The sequence below is a fragment of the Pongo abelii genome, chromosome 2 (assembly GCF_028885655.2).
Source record: "Pongo abelii isolate AG06213 chromosome 2, NHGRI_mPonAbe1-v2.0_pri, whole genome shotgun sequence".
In the NCBI taxonomy this organism is placed as follows: Eukaryota; Metazoa; Chordata; class Mammalia; order Primates; family Hominidae; genus Pongo; species Pongo abelii.
In genome coordinates, this window is record NC_085928.1 from 109,631,058 (window position 1) to 109,650,824 (window position 19,767).

Genomic DNA, 19,767 nt, shown 5'->3' on the forward strand with positions numbered 1-19,767 from the left:
TAATCTCCAGGTCTGTAGCCTTGGTGATGATGGCTGAAGTGATGCCATCCTCAGACACTGCTGGGAAGTGATTTCTGCCTCTAAGAAACTACTGTGTACACACATCACCTAGGGATCTTGCTAAGATGAAGATTCTCATTAGGTCTAGAGCTAGACTGAATTTTGTTTGTTTTTAGAGGGAGACAGAGTCTCTCTGTCACCAGGCTAGAGTGCAATGGTGTAATCATGGCTCACTTCAGCCTTGAGCTCCCAGGCTGAAGCCATCCTCTCAGCTCAGCCTCCTGAGTAACTAAGACTACAGGCACGTACCATCAAGCCCAGATTATATATATATATATATATATGTATTTTTTGAGACAAGGTCTTGCTCTGTCTGCCAGGCTGGAGTACAGTGGTGGATCATAGCTCACTGTAGCCTCAACCTGCTGGGCTCAAGCGATTCTCCCACTTCAGCTTCCTGAGTAGCAGGGACTATGGGTGCATCATGCCTGGCTAATTTTTGTATTTTTTGTATAGACAGGATTTTGACATGTGGCCCAGTCTGGTCTTGAACCCCTGAGCTCAAGTGATCTACCCACCTTGGCCTCCCAAAGTGCTGGGATTACGGGCATGAGCCACCGCACCCAGGTGCCAGCTCCAAAAATTAGATTCCAGCCCTCAAACCCCACAACAGGACCTAATTAACCTCGCCTTCAAGGTGTACAATAATAGAGTAGAGGCAGCCAAGTAGCAATGTTTTTTGAGTTGCAATTACTTGCCTTCACTGTGAGAGAAACCCCAGCCACATCTCCAGCACACAAGAACTTCAAAACGTCTGAACCGCAGTGGCCAGGCGTTCCTCCAGGACCGCCTCCCACAGGAGCTTGCTTAAAGTGCCATAAATCTGGCCACTGGGCCAAGAAATGCCCACAGCCCGGGATTCCTCCTAAGCCATGTCCCAACTGTGCGGGACCCCACTGGAAATCGGACTGTCCAACTTGCCCGGCAGCCACTCCCAGAGCCCCTGGAACTCTGGCCCAGGGCTCTCTGACTGACTCCTTTCCATATCTTCTCAGCTTAGCAGCTGAAGACTGATGCTGCCTGATCGCCTTGGAGTCCCCCTGGACCGTCAGGGACACTGAGCTTTGGGTAACTCTCACAGTGGAGGATAAGTCTGTCCCCTTCCTAATCAATACGGAGGCTACCAACTCCACATTACCTTCTTTTCAAGGGCCTGTTTCCCTTGCCTCCATAACTGTTGTGGGTATTGACGGCCAGGCTTTTAAACCTCTTAAAACTCCCCAACTCTGGTGCCAACTTGGACAACATTCTTTAATGCACTCCTTTTTAGTTATCCCCACCTGCCCAGTTCCTTTATTAGGCTGAAATATTTTAACCAAATTATCTGCTTCCCTGATTATTCCTGGACTACAGCCACATCCCATTGCCACCGTTCTTCCCAACCCAAAGCCTCTTTTGTGTCTTCCTCTCATATCTCCCCACCTTAACCCACAAGTATGGGACACCTCCATTCCCTCCCTGGCAACCCATCACACACCCATTACTATCCCATTAAAACCTAATCACCCTTACCCTGCTCAATGCCAGTATCCCATCCCACAATAAGCTTTAAGGGGATTAAAGCCTGTTATCACTCGCCTGCTACAGCATGGGCTTCTAAAACCTATAAACTCTCCTTACAATTCTCCCATTTTACCTGTTCAAAAACCGGACAAGTCTTACAGGTTAGTTCAGGATCTGCACCTTATCAACCAAATTATTTTGCCTATCCACCCTGTGGTACCCAACCGTACACTCTTTAGTCCTCGATACCTTCCTCCACAACTCACTATTCCGTTCTTGATCTTAAAGATGCTTTTTTCACTATTCCCCTACACCCCTTGTCCCAGCTTCTCTTTGCTTTTACCTGGACTGACCCTGACACCCATCAGTCCCAGCAGCTTACCTGGGCTGTACTGCCGCAAGGCTTCAGGGACAGCCTTCATTACTTCAGCCGAGCTCTTTCTCATGATTTACTTTCTTTCCACCCTTGTGTTTCTCACCTTATTCAATATATTGATGACCTTCTACTTTGTAGCCCCTCCTTTGAATCTTCTCAACAAGACACCCTCCTGCTCCTTCAACATTTATTCTCCAAGGGATATCAGGTATCCCCCTCCAAAGCTCAATTTCTTCTCCATCCATTACCTACCTCAGCATAATTCTTCATAAAAACATACGTGCTCTCCCTGCCGATCGTGTCTGACTGATCTCTCAAACCCCAACCCCTTCTACAAAACAACAACCCCTTTCCTTCCTGGACATGGTTGGATACTTTTGACTTTGGATACCTGGTTTTGCCATCCTAATAAAACCATTATATAAACTCACAAAAGGAAATCTAGCTGACCCCATAGATCTAAATCCTTTCCCCACTCCTCTTTCCGTTCCTTGAAGATAGCTTTAGAGACTGCTCCTGCACTAGCTCTCCATGATTCATCCCATCCCTTTTCATTACACACAGCTGAAGTGCAGGGCTGTGCAGTCGGAATTCTTACACAAGGACTAGGACTGTGCCCTGTAGCCTTTTCGTCCAAACAACTTGACCTTACTGTTTTAGGCTGGCCATCATGTCTCCGTGCAGCGGCTGCTGCCGCCCTAATACTTTTAGAGGCCCTAAAAATCACAAACTATGTTCAACTCACTTTCTACAGTTCTCATAATTTCCAAAATCTATTTCCTTCCTCCCACTTGATGCATATACTTTCTGCTCCCCGGCTCCTTCAGCTGTACTCACTCTTTGCTGAGTCTCCCACAATTACCATTTTTCTGGCCTGGACTTCAGTCTGGCCTCCCACATTATTCTGGATACCACACCTGACCCCTATGACTGTATCTCTCTGATTCACCTGACATTCACTCCATTTCCCCATATTTCCTTCTTTCCTGTTCCTCATCCTGATCATACTTGGTTTATTGATGGCAGTTCCACCAGGCCTAATCGCCACTCACCAGCAAAGGCAGGCTATGCTATAGTATCTTCCACACCTATCATTGAGGCTACCACTCTGCCCTGCTCCACTACCTCTCAGCAAACCGAACTCATTGCCTTAACTCGGGCCCTCACTCTTGCAAAAGGACTACGCGTCAGTATTTATACTGACTCTAAATATGCCTTCCATATCCTGCACCACTATGCTGTTATATGGGCAGAAAGAGGTTTCCTCACTACGCAAGGGTCCTCCATCATTAATGCCTCCTTAATAAAAACTCTTCTCAAGGCCGCTTTACTTCCAAAGGAAGCTGGAGTCATACACTGCAAGGGCCACCAAAACCCATCAGATCCCATCGCTCAGGGCAACGCTTATGCTGATAAGGTAGCTAAAGAAGCACCTAGCATTCCAACTTCTGTCCCTCATGGCCAGTTTTTCTCCTTCTCTTCAGTCGCTCCCACCTACTCCTACTGAAACTTCCACCTATCAGTCTCTTCCCACACAAGGCAAATGGTACTTGGACCAAGAAAAATATCTCCTTCCAGCCTCACAGGCCCATTCTGTTCTATCGTCATTTCATAACCTCTTCCACGTAGGTTATAATCTGCTAGCCCGCCTCTTAGAACCTCTCATTTCCTTTCCATCATGGAAATCTGTCCTCAAAGAAGTCACTTCTCAGTGTTCCATCTGCTATTCTACTACTCCGCAGAGATTATTCAGGCCCCCTCCCTTCCCTACACATCAAGCTTGGGGATTTGCCCCTGCCCAGGACTGGCAAATTGACTTTACTCACATGCCTCGAGTCAGGAAACTAAAATACCTCTTGGTCTGGGTAGACACTTTCACTGGATGGGTAGACGCCTTTCCCACAGGGTCTGAGAAGGCCATCACAGTCATTTCTTCCCTTTTGTCAGACATAATTCCTCGGTTTGGCCTTCCCACCTCTATATAGTCCGATAACGGACCCGCCTTTATTAGTCAAATCACCCAAGCAGTTTCTCAGGCTCTTGGTATTCAGTGAAACCTTCATACCCCTTACCGTCCTCAATCTTCAGGAAAGGTAGAACGGACTAATGGTCTTTTAAAAACACACCTCACCAAGCTCAGCCTCAACTTAAAAAAAAAAGAACTCTCAAAAATAGAGCCCAAAAACTCACCAACCAAACAAGCAATTACACGGAATCCCCTTGGACACTCTCTAATTGGATGTCCTGGACCCTCCCAATTCTTAGTCCTTTAATATCTGTTTTTCTCCTTCTCTTATTCAGACCTTGTGTCTTTAGTTTCTTAATTCACACAAAACCACATCCAGGCCATCACCAATAATTCTATGCAACAAATCCTCCTTCTAACAACCCCACAATATCACCCCTTACCCCAAAATCTTTCTTCAGTTGAATCTCTCACACTGTAGGTTCCCACGCTGCCCCTAATCCCACTTGAAGCAGCCCTGAGAAACATCGCCCATTATCTCTCCATACCACCCCCAAAATTTTTCGCCGCTCCAACACTTCATCGCTATTTTGTTTTGCTTTTCTTATTAATATAAGACAGGAATGTCAGGCCTCTGAGCCCAAGCTAAGCCATCATATTTCCTGTGACCTGCACATATACATCCAGATGGCCTGAAGCAACTGAAGATCCACAAAAGTGAAAATAGCCTTAACTGATGACATTCCACCATTGTGATTTGTTTCTGCCCCTCTAACTGAACAATGTACTTTGTAATCTCCCCGACCCTTAAGAAGTTTCTTTGTAATTCTCCCCACCCTTGAGAATGTACTTTGTGAGATCCACCCCCTGCCTGCAAAACATTGCTCCTAACTCCACCACCTATCCCAAAATCTATAAGAACTAATGATAATCCCACCACCCGTTGCTGACTCTCTTTTCAAACTCAGCCTGCCTGCACCCAGGTGAAATAAACAGCCTTGTTGCTCACACAAAGCCTGTTTGGTAGTCTCTTCACACGGACACGCGTGACACTTTCCTTGCAATGAGTGATGTTCTGGGTTCAACTGTGTCCCTTAAAAAGATATGTTAAAATCTTAACCCCTGGTACCTGTGATATGACTTTATTTGGAAATAGGGTCATTACAGATATAATCAAATTAAGATGAGATCCTTAGGGTAGGCTCTACTCCAATATGACTAGTGTCTTTCTAAGAAGAAATAGAGGCACAAGGAAGAACACCAAGGATTCCCGACAACACCAGAAGCTAAGAGAAAGGCATGGAACAGATTCTCCCCTATGGCTCTGAGAGACTGTGGCCCTACTCACACCTTGATTTTGGACTGCTAGCCTCCAGAACTGTCAGAAAATAGATTTCTGTTGTTTTAAGCCATCCAGTTTGTAGTCATTTGTTATAGCGGCCCTACAGCTGATACAGGTGATCAGAACCAAGCCTCTTCATTATCAGCTTCAATATTCCACCTTCTTTTACCTCTGAGGCAGTGGTAGTATCTGCTCACTACCTTATGTTTAATACTACATTAAAGTTCCTTTTTCATTTTTGGCCCTTACGGATTTACTATTTATTATTCCTCGAGAGTTAAACTATGCATTACAATTTTTTCCTGCAGTTTTATTAAAATTCACCCGTTTTGAATGTATAGTTCTTTTTTTTTTTTTTTCACTCTGTTGCCCAGGCTGGAGTGTAGTGGTACAATCTTAGCTCAATGAAACCTCTGCCTCCCGGGTTCAAGCGATTCTTGTGCCTCAGCCTCATGAGTAGCTGGGATTACAGGCACGCGCCACCACACCCAGCCAATTTTTGTATTTTTAGTAGAGATGGGGTTTTGCCATGTTGGCCAGGCTGGTCTTGAACTCCTGGCCTCAAGTGATCCACCTGCCTTGGCCTCCCAAAGTGCTGGGATTACAGGTGTGAGCCACCACACCCAGCCCTATAGTTCATTTTTTAGTAAACATAGAGTTGTGCAGCCATCATCACAAAGCAATTTTAAAACATTTCCACCACCTCAAAAAGTTCCCTTGTGCCCAGTCATTCCCACTCCCATCCTAGCTCCAAGCAGCCAATGATTTACTTTCTATCTGTATAATTTTGCCTTTTCCGGACCTGCCATAGAAATAAAAACATATAATATGTGGTCTTTTGGGTTTGGTTTTTCTTTTACTTAGCATTTTTTTGAGATTCATCATGTTGTAGCATGTTCCCTTTTTATTGCCAAGTAGTATTCCATAATATGGAAAAATGTTCAATAGCATTAGTAATTAGGAAAATGCAAGTGATATAACTACACACCTAGGATGGCTGCAGTAAAAAACCTGACAATAACAAAGTGTTGGTGAAAATGTGGAGAAATTGGAATACACTGTTGGTAGGAATGTAAAATGGTATACCTAAATGGTAAATTTGGAAAACAGGCAATGTGTTAAAAAGTAAAGACATGCTTTTCAGATAACCCAGTAATTCTACTCCTAGGCATGTGCTCAAGAGATATGAAATATATGTCCACACCATGACTTATACATGAACATTTATAGCTCCATTATTTATAATAGTCCTAAACTGGAAACAATTCAAGTATCCATCAGCTGGTGAATGGACAGTGTAGCATATCCATAAAATGGAATATTTGTCTCAATAAAAAAGAAAGAAGGCCCAATACATAGAAGTTCTTGAGGGCAAAATTTTATTTGCTTTGTTCACTGATGATTAGTGCCTGGCATATTGTAGGTGTTCATTAAGTATGTGTTCAATGAACAACAGAATGAACAATGTAAGTCACTTTAATTATTATCTTAAAAAATGGCTTTATTTACAGTCATGGAAAATGCTCAAGAAAATACCTAAAGTAAGAATACAAAAATAATCTATATTAACAAGTTTGCTTCTTGTACCTGCTACTAAGTCAGTCATTAAACTCACTGCAGGTGTTGGAACCACCATATATTGTTAGAACTTCCATAAGAATCAAAGGAGATTATGGCATAATCTAAGAAGAAAATGATCTGGCTAACGTCCACTGTAAACCTTAGCTACAGGCTTTTATTTTTACAAAGACAAAAGGTTTTTCCTTAAAGTTGATTCAAAGCCTCAAAGTAGGCCACTTAACAGCAGACTGCTGACTGTCACAGGGTGTATATGGATGCAGAATGTTCATCAGAAACTTGAGGTTCAGCCTCCACCACCTTATAAACATTTAATAATTAAGGTCCATAAATTCAGCTCTCCTAAGTGGCCAAGAGTAGGTCTTACTTGTAAAAGAGAAGAAACATCTTCAAACAAGGTGATGCCTAGGTAGTTGACCAGAATCCTCATGATTCACTTCTTTTCTTTTCTTTTAAAAATACATTTTCAGCACGCAACTTTTCTGTCTCCTAAGTAATTTTAAAAAAACAAAAAGGAAAAAAAATAAGGCTCTAATTCTTACAGGAAGTGTTTTTTTTTTTTTTTTTGCATTCATTAGGTGTATATTTCAAATTAAGACTGGAATTTTCAATGTGCAAACTAAACATTAAACAAGAATCTGCTGTCTATGAAATGTAACTGATTGAATTAGGCTCAGAATAGCAACGACCAACATTTTTTTTTTTAATTCAGGAAGCTCCCTGAAGTAAGCAGTTAACTGATTCAATAATTAAGTTTTAATTTGGTTTTAATAAAATAATCATTTTTAAACCAGACAGAATTTATTCAGAATAATTTTTAGGTTTACCTCAGCAAGCCTGACATTTTCCTTCTTTAGTCGCACTACGTACTGAATCTTCTGATGCAAATTTTGGTGACCTACCAACTTTCCATTTTCCTCAGCAAGACACTCCACCTGCTTCCTTAACATTTCCATCTCCTGCAGGTAATCAATCCAAGGAGGGAAAAATGAGAAATAGGTCTTAATTTTCTTTAAAAGTCACATTATTTCTTGCCTTCCAGGAGCACAGGAAGTCAGAGAGTTCAGAATCCCAGCTTTCATGGCCTCACAACTCTTCATACAATAAAGCAACTCTGAACTAAGGACACCCAATCACAGAAGTGAGTTTTACGCTAATTAGTTCTATTCATTTGAGTGTTCTAAGTATCATGAAAACACCAACATACTAGCACACCTGGGATGTTCTCTCCCTTTCTTCATACATTTCTTCCAGCTTTGATCTCAGTTGTTCTTTTTCCTGGAATGCTTTAGACTCCAAAGTTCTGGTTCGTTCGACTTCGTCAGTCATTCTAAGGCATTCCATCTCTTTGTTGTAAAGGGCACTGTGGACTTCTTCTAGGCTGTAAGAATAGGTATCACTTTATAGTATTTGAAAGAAACATAATCATAAAACAGTGCTCAAGTTAGATACGTGTACTTCAAGGCCAGAATTTTGATTTGAAAGTATTACTAATCTTTAGCCCTCCTCTGCTGATGGCAAAAGAAGACAGTAAGTGCTACATATCAGATATGCTTTTTTTGGTTTTGTTTTACCCAAGACTTTCATTTTGGAAAACTCCTCAAAGCATTTTCTAAACAAAAAAAATTTAGAATAAAATTGTTTAGATTTAGCCCACTTGGGGCAAATGTAATTTAAGTATTATTATAATCTGCATGGTTTATTTAGTATCCCCTATCTTGATCATTTCTGATTTCAAAAACTGGTTCTCAGACAGTGGGACACCAGTCATTTCTTCAAGGATGTGTTGTTTAGAATTTATACACTTCACGTAAATTTCACCGACTTTGTAAAATGATCTGAATCCTGTAAGTTTCCCAAAACAAATGCCTACCCCCCGCCCCCACCCAGGGACAGGGTCTCACTCTGCTGCCCAGGCTAGAGTATGCTAGCACCATCATAGCTCACTGCAGCCTCCAACTCCTGGGCTCAAGCAATCTTCCTGCTCCAGCCTTTGGAGTATCTAGGACTACCGGCATGCGCCACTGTGCTTGGCTGATGTTTTAAAAATTATCCGTAGAGATGGAGTCTTGCTATGTTGTCCAGGCTGGTCTCAAACTCATGGCCTCAAGCAATCCTCTTCTCCTTGGTCTCCCAAAATGCTGGGACTACAGGTGTGAACCACTGTGCCAGGACTGCTTTTTATTTTATAATGCTCATGAAATGTAATGTTGACTGTTGAAATGATGTATTATTACACCATTCAAGGCCAGCTAATTTCTAGCTGTTGATTACTGAAATGATATAATACACAAAATTTAATACACCACTCAAAGCCAGCTAATTTCTAGCTGTTGATTGCTAAGATGATATAATACACAAAATTTAATACACTAAGGGCCAGCTAATTTCTAGGCAAGTTGTTTTTGGACTACATTCTGTGGATCTCAGAAGGACAGTGTGGGGAGAAGGGCTCTGATGCTCTCCCAATTCAGTGTTGGCTTCATATTGGTTTCCCATTACTTTTAAAAGCATCTTCACAAATATATGGAAAACATAACGTTTAAAATTGCTGTTGTAGGCTGGGATTGATAAAACAGTGCATGCCGTTTGCTGAAGTGTGCTTCACTTGCCCGCAGTGAAGTTTGGCCTGCTGTATGTTCCAGAGACGCATATCACGAAGACTCTTGGTTACTAGACTATGAAATAAATTATACACCAAGTTAAATAGCTTTTACTCTTTTTGCTAGAACACCTCAAATAGATATTAGTTCTAAAATAGCTGTAATTCAACTAACTAGCTGGATTCTCAAAAATCCTGTAAATAATCTGGGTTTCTGACTTAGCTTTACCATTAATTAGCTAGGAGCTGGACTCTGAATGGCTCATACACAGGTGAAAAGGCTGTTTTCCTATGTATACTCTGATTCTATGAAGCACATGAATCAATGATTGGGTAACAAATCTTTCATAAATTGGGTGGTCTTTGTCAGCTGATCATTAAAAAGAATTTTTGATGGTAAATCACCATGTAATTTTTGACATATTTACTTGCATAAAGTTCAAATAACTGGAAGACAGTACCCTATCAAAACTCCTTCCATTGCCATTTACTTAACTACGTGAACAAGATTTCTCAGCATTTATATCTATAAAAGCGGAAAATAGAAATAGAGTTGATGCTGAATCCTGTCTCATTTGAGAAGTACAACAGAAAAATGAGCTGACTGAAGAAAAAGCATTAGGTTAAAATACATTAAGAGATGCATTTCCACTAAAATTTTCCTTAAGTATAATAACTACTTATAGAAATTTCCAGTAAATTTAGGGCACACTGATTAATAATTGTAATGTGAACTCAATTGGTAATAAATATAACAAAGCCATATGATTAAAATAAATTTTTACAAATTACTTTCAATTTGTGTGTGTGTATGTATGTACATACATATATTTTATTGTTAAGTAGTATGATGGGGTTATCAATAAAAAATTTTCCAGAAAATATATTAAATCAATATAAAATCCTGCAGGGTGCAGAAAGGAAATTCAATTACAAAGGAAAAAGGAAAAACGTAAAATTTTAGACTTAGAAATTTGTTCATGTATTTTTTAAACAGAAAGTAGCAAATTAGTTAAATACTTTTAAAAGAATGGCAAGAGCTTTATTTTCTTTTCTCTTTTAAAAAAATTTTATTTAAAAAAATATTTTAGAAATAGAGACAGGGTTTCACCATGTTGCCCAGGCTGACCTCAAACTCCTAAGCTCAAGCGATCCACCTGCCTCGGCCTCCCAAAGTGCTGGGATTACAGGCACGAGCTACTGGACCCAGCCAACAGCTTTATTTTCAAATGTCACTATATTGTGTATCCCAGAATGTCTACTCTTTGTAACAATTTAAACTTACAATGAAAAATTTTAGATATAAAGTCAACTTCAAAAATATGCAAGAGGGTATATGATGTTTCAAAATCCTTTAAATCAGTATAATAAGCAAAAATGTCTGAAGATCTCTATCCCTAATGAGGAGTATCTACCCAGAAAAAGCCCAATAGCTCTCTAATGTTGTTTTGTTTGTGTTAATGCCAACCAGCTTACTTAGTTTGAATTTTACAGAAAATATAGTACACCTTGCTCATCAAAGACTGAGGCCATTTATAAGGCTACATGAATTAATATGAAAACTTTATGAATAAATTAAACTCATGACTTTAGAAAACATAAAGAGACCCAAGGGCTAGACCAGAAGAAATCAGAGTATTGATCTTTGGATCTCAGAGGGCCTCAGGTTTTAAATCAGAGGAAACCAGAAGCAGAAGTGAAAAGGGACACCATTGTTCTCATGGTCCATGAGGAAAAGCCCCATCAATTCCTCAAGGGAAGCTAAGCTTTTCCTGCTATTTATTTCTTTAAGATTTCTTTTGAAGTGGCTTCACATGAGAAATCCCTTTAGCAAACGGTATTTTAAAAAAAATCTGTAAACATCTATTAAATTCACTTATTACTGCAGAAGGAAAGAAGTTACCTACCTTGTGGTATATCATTCCTTTAGAGGAGAATAAGGAAAAGATGATCAAGATTTTGAATTACAAAATAGTACACTTACTCTGCTTTCATTTTCAGCATTTCTTCAACTATTTTACTCTATAAGAAGATATAAAAAAAGAAAATAAAAAGATCACTTACGTTCTTAAATAACATTGCTTAAAAAAGATAGAAAGGAACCAGCCCATTCTCCTTCATGTGAATAAAATCAAACCAATATCCTTTTCCACAGTGCCAGCTACACACACATAAACGAAGTACCTATTTCCAAGACTTCATGACTATGCCCTCTAAAGGCTTCAAACAGGCCTCGGTACTTGCTTCTAAATGGAGAATTATATGTGTGCATGCTGAGCAGTAGGCTTGCCATCTAGGCATGAAGACAAATTCTTAATTCTCAGCTGTGTCTAAATACTGATAGTAAATATCATGCTAAACAGAGGAAATGCAGAAAAGACAGGAATTTCAATAGTAAAATTATTTCTAAAATATACTACCACAAATACTAACCATAAAAGCATTGCTCAGACAAGAAGAAACTATTACATAAAAAAAAAAAATCTTACTTTTGCAAGTCTTTCTTTGATACTTTCTTCTTGTTCATTCTTCAGCTGTTGATTGTCTGGATGATTCTGATCACTGCATAGATTAACAGGGGTGGGAGAAGGCATAGGAAAACACTGCTAAGTATATTCAAGTATCAATTTCAAATTCAAATCTATTATATGCAGCAATGCCAAGGTGTGCAAAGAAAGGCTAACTCTATTGTGATCGGGTCAAGTCAATACAGTTGATAAATGTGATTGACACATGGGGATGAAATAAGGCACTTCCCCAGAACTCGGGACTCCTCCCAGTACAAAAGCAAGATGAGAAGAGGTGGGAAATATAATCAAGGATTGGCTGAAAGTAAAATACAGTAGAAACTTAGTTAAAAGTGGTAACATCTGAAGATCGAATGTGAACAAAAGGGGGCTGAAAGAAAGGGCCAAGAGCCTGGTATGAATGTGATCAGCTGGGAGGGGGCACATTTTGGGTAGGGAGGGTCGCTCTGGCCTCAGGCTGGTGGAGTCCTTGACTCCTCTTTTGCTCAGGTTCCATAGTCAGTTGGCATTTTCTGATAACTACTCTGCCTTTCCATGTATGTGGACACCAAGGGCCAGATGTCCCAAGCACCAGATATGTCTTCATGGAAAAGGAATGTTCCAATATATAAAGTAAGAAAATTACATTCTAGATAATACATCTATCTCTGTGAGCCTGACCAGGTGAGGATAATAAGTGGAGTTTCTGTGTGCAGCCCCTGGACCAGAGAGATATCCCTCCCTCCCTCCCTCCTTGTGGAGAACCTTCCTGGATGTTGTAGGCTTCTCTAGGAATATCTGTCTCACTGGTGAGTAAAAGACCATTTCTTGAAGGAAAACAGAAGCTACAGTGAGGTTTCCTTCCCTTAACAAATCTGGCAGCCTAGACAAAAATGGTAATGAGTCCTCAATGAAGAAATACCCCAAATCATTAGGGAAAGATATGTTTTCTGTCCACTAATCCAAGGATTGGCAAACGTCTTCTGTCAAGAACCAGACAGTAAATATTTCAGGCTTTGGGAGCCATGCGGTCTCTGCCACAGCTATTCAACTTGGCTATTGTAGTGCAAAAGCAGCCACAACAATATTAAAATGGCAGGGTGTGACTATGTCTCAATAAAATTTTATTTACAAAACAGGTTGTGAGCTGAATTAGGCCCCTGAGCTATAGTTTGCCCTTTTTCCAATTTTTCACAAAGAAGGTTCTGAGTAGCTCTTTCATATATAAGGGATGTGAGGCTATGAAATGAAAAACTTTTTTTTTTTTTGAGACAGAGTCCTACTCTGTCCCAGGCTGGAATGCAACAGTGCGATCTCAGCTCACTACAACCTCCACCTCCCGGGTTCAAGCGATTCTCCTGCCTCAGCCTCCTGAGTAGCTGGGATTACAGGTGCGTGCCACCACCCCTGACTCATTTTTTGTATTTTTAGTAGAGACAGGGTTTCACCATGTTGTCAGGCTGGTCTCAAACTCCTGACCTCAAATGATCTGCCTGCCTCGGCCTCTCAAAGTGCTGGGATTACAGGCGTGAGCCACCACACCCAGTGAAAAACATTTTTTAAAAGACATTTATTCAACATCATGATCAGACTATGACATTTGGCAATCAACAGGATGATTGCAAAGGAAAAAGAAAACACATTAAAACTCTTTGTTAAGACTGCTTTACACTTTCCACAGAACAGAAACTAAAATAACCTGTTATACAATTAGTCACAAATACGGTCCTTGAGTTTTTTACCCATACACCTGAGTATTGTCTAAAGCATATCTTCTTTGTAGCAGCTAGGCTCTGCTACCAACTGTGCTTGGCTGAGTTCACAAATCTGTTGTAACCTGTAGTTTCCCTGTCACTTCTCTGGCTCTCCTCTCCTAAGCTTTGTTTCCTGGCATTAATTAAAACCTTCTGCCACTGCCATAGCTACTGCTGCTACTGGAACTGCCTGTCAACCTAAAAAGACACTCAGAAAGACAGGCTCTTTAGAACAAACGAGCTTATCTAGGAATAGCAGAGGGATTGCAGCTGCAGGGTATGCAAGCTATGACGGGCCATTAGTGTATCCAGGGGAGTTGGGGAAAGGGAAAGCTTTTAAAGACAAAGAGAAATCCATGAGATAAAGCTTGAAATAAAGCTCACAGGTCACAGAAGCTCAGTGCAGGAGTTGGCGTTTGTTCATTGGTGGAGATGGCTGTTGCTGAGTAACTGTCCTGGTGCTGGCAGCTTGTCTGAAATACTGCAGGCCTGAAAAATTCCTGATAAGCTCTGTTGCAAGGTGAGTGCAAAAGTGGGGCATGTGGGACCTGCAGGAATTTCTTGTGATAAGGTATATTATAGGCATGTGCGGTGAGAACTTCTTTATGGCCTCCTGACTCCACTTTGTTAGGGTTTTGACATAAGTGACTCCATTTTGGTACTGGCAACTTTCACATGCCTTAGCCACCTTGGTTTGATATTTTGGCAACATAGTAGCCTCAGCCACCACAGGGGCCAGAGTTTCTTTCTTTCTTTTTTTTTTTTTTTTTTTTTTTTAGGGGCCAGAGTTTCTGTCTCCAAAGTTTCTTCTCTTCATGGGTTCAAAATTGATTGAAGATTGGTTGTTGTAATTACCAAAATCATTGTAGTTCCCACCATCTCCAAAACTGCTTCCATCATTTAAGTACTAAATCCATTACAGCCATCCCTGCTGCCCTCAAATCCACCAATACAGCTGCCTCCAAAGCTACCATTACCAGTGAAATTTTTCCTTCATGACCAAAGTTGTTACTCCCACCAAAACCACCCCCATGACCACCACCAAAGTTTCCAGAACCACTCTGACCTCTCTGGCTGGCTGAAGTACTAACCATTTCTTTCTTAAACATGGTTTTCCATACTTCATGGTAGTGGCTATGTACTTTACGGTATTTCTGAGAGACAATCTTATCCGCAGAGTCATGGCTGTCCTCAAAGGTTAAAAAAGTAAAGCTCCTCTTTTTGCCATTGCCTCAGTCAGTCACGATTTCAACCACTCCTATTTTCTCATACCTTCACAATAATCTCTTAGGTGATGTTCTTCAGTGTCTTCTGTGATGCCACCAACAAAGATCTTTTTTACAGTTAACCAGGCACCTGGTCTTTGAGAATCTTTTCTTGACATCCCTCTTCGGTTTCACAACTCTTTTATCTGCCTTGTGTGGCCTTGATTTATGGCTGCATCCACCTCCTCCACAGTGCCATCTGTGACAAACCAAAGGCCCTGGAATGCTTGGTGTTTGGGTCTCTCATTGCTACATAATCCATGAGCTTTCCTCACTACTCAGAATGGCTCCCCACACTCTTATTGGTTGTTTCAAAGCTCAATCATCTGATGAAGAGCTTCTGTAGCTATTCGGGCTATTTAAGAGACTCTGACTTAGATATGTTGGTAGTGGGAAGAAAAGACTTGAACGATGCGTCCTTAGTGGCATCCATGGGCAAAAGTTGTAAGCTCATGATGTATCTCTGAAATACGGTATTTTAAATTTTCATTTTACAAATGATCCGGAAATGTTCTATGTTCTATGCTCACAGTAGCTCTTGACAAAAGACAGTATACTAAATATAAGGCTTTTCTTTAATAGAATTGGACATATATGGAGCATATGAAAACTAGGTGAGCAGACTGTGGACTACCTGCATCAGAATCACCTACAAAGGGAGGCACGTGCTTTTTTAAAATGCAGAATTCTGGGCTTCGCTCCAGCCCTACTGAATAAGATCTCTGATGCTCACTAAAATTTGAAGAGAATCATTTAAGAAGAGATTTTAGCATAGCCGCCATTACCATCCTCAAATCTCTCCTGCCTCATTTAGGTTTTGAACAACTCATATCAGGGATGTTTCTGGACAGGGCCAGGGAGCTGCAGGAGTGCACAAGCTTCTCTGTCAAAGATGTTGTGGCAACAGCATGGACAGCAGTCAGTGGAATTCGGTAAGGGCTTCTATCTCAGAGATCCCACTTTGATTCAGTTCGACTTCTTGCATAATTTTACAGGCCACCATCATCTCCAAACCCTCACTCAGAAAGTTACAATAGGCAGAATCATAATTCTACCTTGTGTACTTAGTAACTACTTTTCATTGACTGACACCTGCTACCAAACACTGTAACTGGCACTTCATACATGTACTTTTTAATCTTTAAAACTCCTTGTGAGAAAATTAACATTTTCTTCATTTTATTGTTAAGGAAAGTGAAGTACTAAAAGGGTAAAAAATATGTCGAAAATCGTATGACTTTTAAGTCAAAGACAAGATATAAATCTGGATATGGCTGCCCCGACACTATGCAAATGTGTCGGCAAATGCAACTACAAAACTGCCTTTCCTGAAGCCAAAACACACTGAGAGAGATGTCTAAACCCAAGCGAATGCTCCTCTGTAAAATGCTAAGGATATCCTTCTTGTCCTGCCCAGGGGCTTTCCCTGGACCATGAGTTACGAAGCAAAGCCAACTAGTAGGGAATTCTCCCTTTCTCTGCAAGGTTTCTTGAACCTTGTCGATATTATTTATACCTTAAATTTTTTTTTTAATATAAGTAGTTTGGTTTAAGTATTTCACGTTTTAAATTCATTTCAATCACTTTAAAACAAATGCAACAATGCCAAAAACGCGCTGCAGAGCAATGCAAAGGTGAACAGATCAGACTTGATTCAAAATCAACCAAAAGACCATCTCCCGGATTAGTGGGAAACATTGTACACCTTGGGAAACCTGTGAAACCAATTCCAACCTTATTTAACTCCACACAGGCAGGCCAAGATTTAGCCCATAGAGTTCTCGTGGTTCTTTCTCACCTGTTTTCCTTTTGTCTTTTAATATCATCCAGCTGACCTTGCAGGAGCCAGTTTTTCTCTATTAACTGCTGACTTTCCAGGCGTAGGTTTTCCATTTCACACAACTGCTCCTAATAACATATCAAATCGTATCTTTTCAAAAAACACATTACAGTAGGCTTCATTTAGCTCCCCAAGGCCACCACTGAGACAAGTATTCCTCTTTTAAGTTCCTATGCAGAGACACTGCAATGGGTATTGCTGCACGAAAAGCAGACTGTGACAAGCTATTGGAGGCCTAGAATGGTGATTCATGATCACTTCCACAGTGTCTTGAACACAGATTTTTAAAATCAATATCACAGAATTCATTAAAAATTAAAATTCCTTTGTGAATAAAGACGACAAAAATCTCTACATTGAAAAATATTCTCAACTATTTGATTCTATTTATTATGTAGATTCTAATTAAAACAAAAAATTGATGTCACAGCTCATCCCTCAAAATACTCAACTGCATCCTAACTTGAAAATCATGAGCATAGCTATCCGGAAGAAATAAATACTCGTCTTCATGGAATATTCTTTTGGATTTACTTGCCTATTATCTGATTTCGTTTCACCTGACCCAGTTTCTTCTAAGTTTCAAGATCATGCCAATCTGGATAACAGCCACATTCCTGAGATAGCATACTGAGAACTGCCCTAAATAAAAAGATCGGGAATAATCCTCTCCATGAATAACAAAACTCAAGATAAGTGCTGTCTTTATATACATCCCTTGGTTAAAGTGAACAATTTGTGTTCCTAAACAAAAACTCCCTGCAGAGCAATGACCTCACAGGATAAATGCTATCTTCTGTGGAGCATCACATCCTCCCCCATGCACCTACACACCTACCCAGACACTCCTCCATGTGCCCCACCCCGGAGCCATGTGCACACCCCACTACTCAGACAACATACCACCAAGTAACTGGGTAAAAACACTATGAGGAAGCTTAAAAAAATGGAAAACAAGAAAGTATTTTAAATTTATCAGAGACTAAAAAAAAATCTAATAAATAAAAATGCCTATGAATCAATACGAAAAAGTCCAACGATAGAAAAATGGGTAACGGATATTGTTCACAGAAACAGAAAAACAAGATGCTCAATTTTACTCTTAAGAAAAATATAAATTTAAAACTACATCATTTAATGCTTTAGCTATTAAATGGACAAAGATCCGAAATTCAGATAGCACCATGAGGTGAGGTTTAAGGAAACATGCTCTCACCTTCATTCCTGATGAGAGCATAGCTGGCGCAACCTGTATACGATACCATTGTGTAAAAACCAAATTGGGCAGGAGAGAATGCTTAGAGATGTGGTTATGTATGCATTAAAAAGCTCTAAAAGAAAGAGGCTACCCTGGAAGCCTCCAGGGACAGCAAAGTAGGTGGATTAGTATCAGGGGTAGAAGGAATACTTTTCTCTGTCTACCTTTCAGTTCTGTGCTTTTTGAATTTTGTATCCTCAGTAACCATGAGGATGCTGCTTAGTTTAAAAAATTAAATTGGCCGGGCGCGGTGGCTCACACCTGTAATCCCAGCACTTTGGGAGGCCAAGGCGGGTGGATCATGAGGTCAGGAGATCGAGACCATCCTGGCTAACACAGTGAAACCCCGTCTCTACTAAAAAATATAAAAAATTAGCTGAGCGTGGTGGCGGGCACCTGTAGTCCCAGCTACTCGGGAGGCTGAGGCAGGAGAATGCTGTGAACCTGGGAGGCGGAGCTTGCAGTGAGCCAAGATTGTGCCACTGCGCTCCACCCTGGCGACAGAGGGAGACTCTGTCTCAAAAAACAAAACAAAACAAAACAAAAAATTAAATTTACTGGCTGGGCATGGTGGCATATACCTATAGTGCCAGATTCTGGGTGGCTGAGGCAGATGGATCACTTGAGCCCAGCCTGGGCAACATAGTGAGACTTGATCTCTTTAAAAAGAATTAAATTTACTGAAAAAAAAAAAAAATCCAGTTACCTTCATTCTGAGGATTTCAGCATTTTTGACTTCTCTGTCTTCATTTAGCTTTGTTACAAGGTGTTCCAAAGAAGTCTTAGAGGCTCTTCCATCTTCTATCTCTTGTTCTTGTGTTTCCAGGAGTTTTGCCAAATGTGTTTGAAAGTGAGGTGGTGTCTTAGGGCTCTAAAATAAAATCACATCTCATCCAAATATCCAATTAAGTGATATTATAAAGCTTTCTTTTAAATGTAAATGTCAAGCACATAAAAAATATTCTAGCTATGGTTGGGCATGGTGGCTTACACCTGTAATCCTAGCACTTTGGGAGGCCGAGGTGGGCGGACTGCCTAAGCTCAGAAGTTCAAGACCAGCCTGGGCAACACAGTGAAACCCCGTCGCTACTAAAATACGGAAAAAAAAATTAGCCAGGTGTGGCAGTGTGTGCCTGTAGTCCCAGCTACTTGGGAGGCTGAGGCAGGAGAATTGCTTGAACCTGGGAGACGGAGGCTGCAGTGAGCCGAGATCATGCCACCGCACTCCAGCCTGGGTGACAGAGCAAGACTCCATCTGCCAAAAAAAAAAAAAAAAAAAAAAAAAAAAAAAATTCCAGCTACTTAGCTTATTATTCTAATTCTTTTCCAAGGAAATAAAAGACTGGTACTTTCATCAAGTAAAAAGCAGACAGAGGGTATTAGTGAAAATCTTTTTCTTTAAAAAGACAAAGGTATGGTCTTCGTAATTTCCAAATTTTTATCATTTACAAAACTGTTTCTTCCTCCTGAAATAATCTCTTTTTCTGAAAAGTACCTGGGGATCCTCAGCAGCAGAATCCATCACATGTTCTAGTTGCCTCATTTTGAAGTTATATTCATTCTTCTTCTGTTCTACTTCCTCTTTCTTTTGGTTTAGCTGGGAAAATTGAACAGATATAAGGTTACAACTTAGAAAGTAATATGGGGTACATGGTCCAAATAGGAAAGACAAACTTCCCATCACCAATCATCAGGGAAATGCAAATGAAAACCACA

The 19,767-nt window shown here is 40.5% G+C and overlaps 1 protein-coding gene across 4 annotated transcripts in view; it reads right to left on the minus strand.

Annotated features, from left to right (window-relative positions):
- Nucleotides 1-6,603: 6,603 nt before the first annotated feature.
- Nucleotides 6,604-19,767, minus strand: part of KIF15 (kinesin family member 15) — an 89,734-nt gene continuing 76,570 nt past the window's right edge. For 2 of the 4 annotated variants that reach the window (XM_024244811.3, XM_063722542.1), the window contains 8 exons: nucleotides 19,547-19,648; nucleotides 18,758-18,922; nucleotides 16,752-16,861; nucleotides 11,917-11,989; nucleotides 11,412-11,449; nucleotides 8,041-8,206; nucleotides 7,653-7,784; nucleotides 6,604-7,314 (listed from right to left, as the gene is read on the minus strand). In XM_024244811.3, coding sequence (XP_024100579.1) covers nucleotides 7,252-7,314; nucleotides 7,653-7,784; nucleotides 8,041-8,206; nucleotides 11,412-11,449; nucleotides 11,917-11,989; nucleotides 16,752-16,861; nucleotides 18,758-18,922; nucleotides 19,547-19,648 — 849 coding nt within the window. In that variant the 3' untranslated portion in view covers nucleotides 6,604-7,251. Of the gene's footprint in view, nucleotides 7,315-7,651; nucleotides 7,785-8,032; nucleotides 8,207-11,411; nucleotides 11,450-11,916; nucleotides 11,990-16,751; nucleotides 16,862-18,757; nucleotides 18,923-19,546; nucleotides 19,649-19,767 lie in introns of those variants that run through there. The other 2 variants (XM_024244812.2, XM_054550927.1) reach the window with 2 other exon arrangements.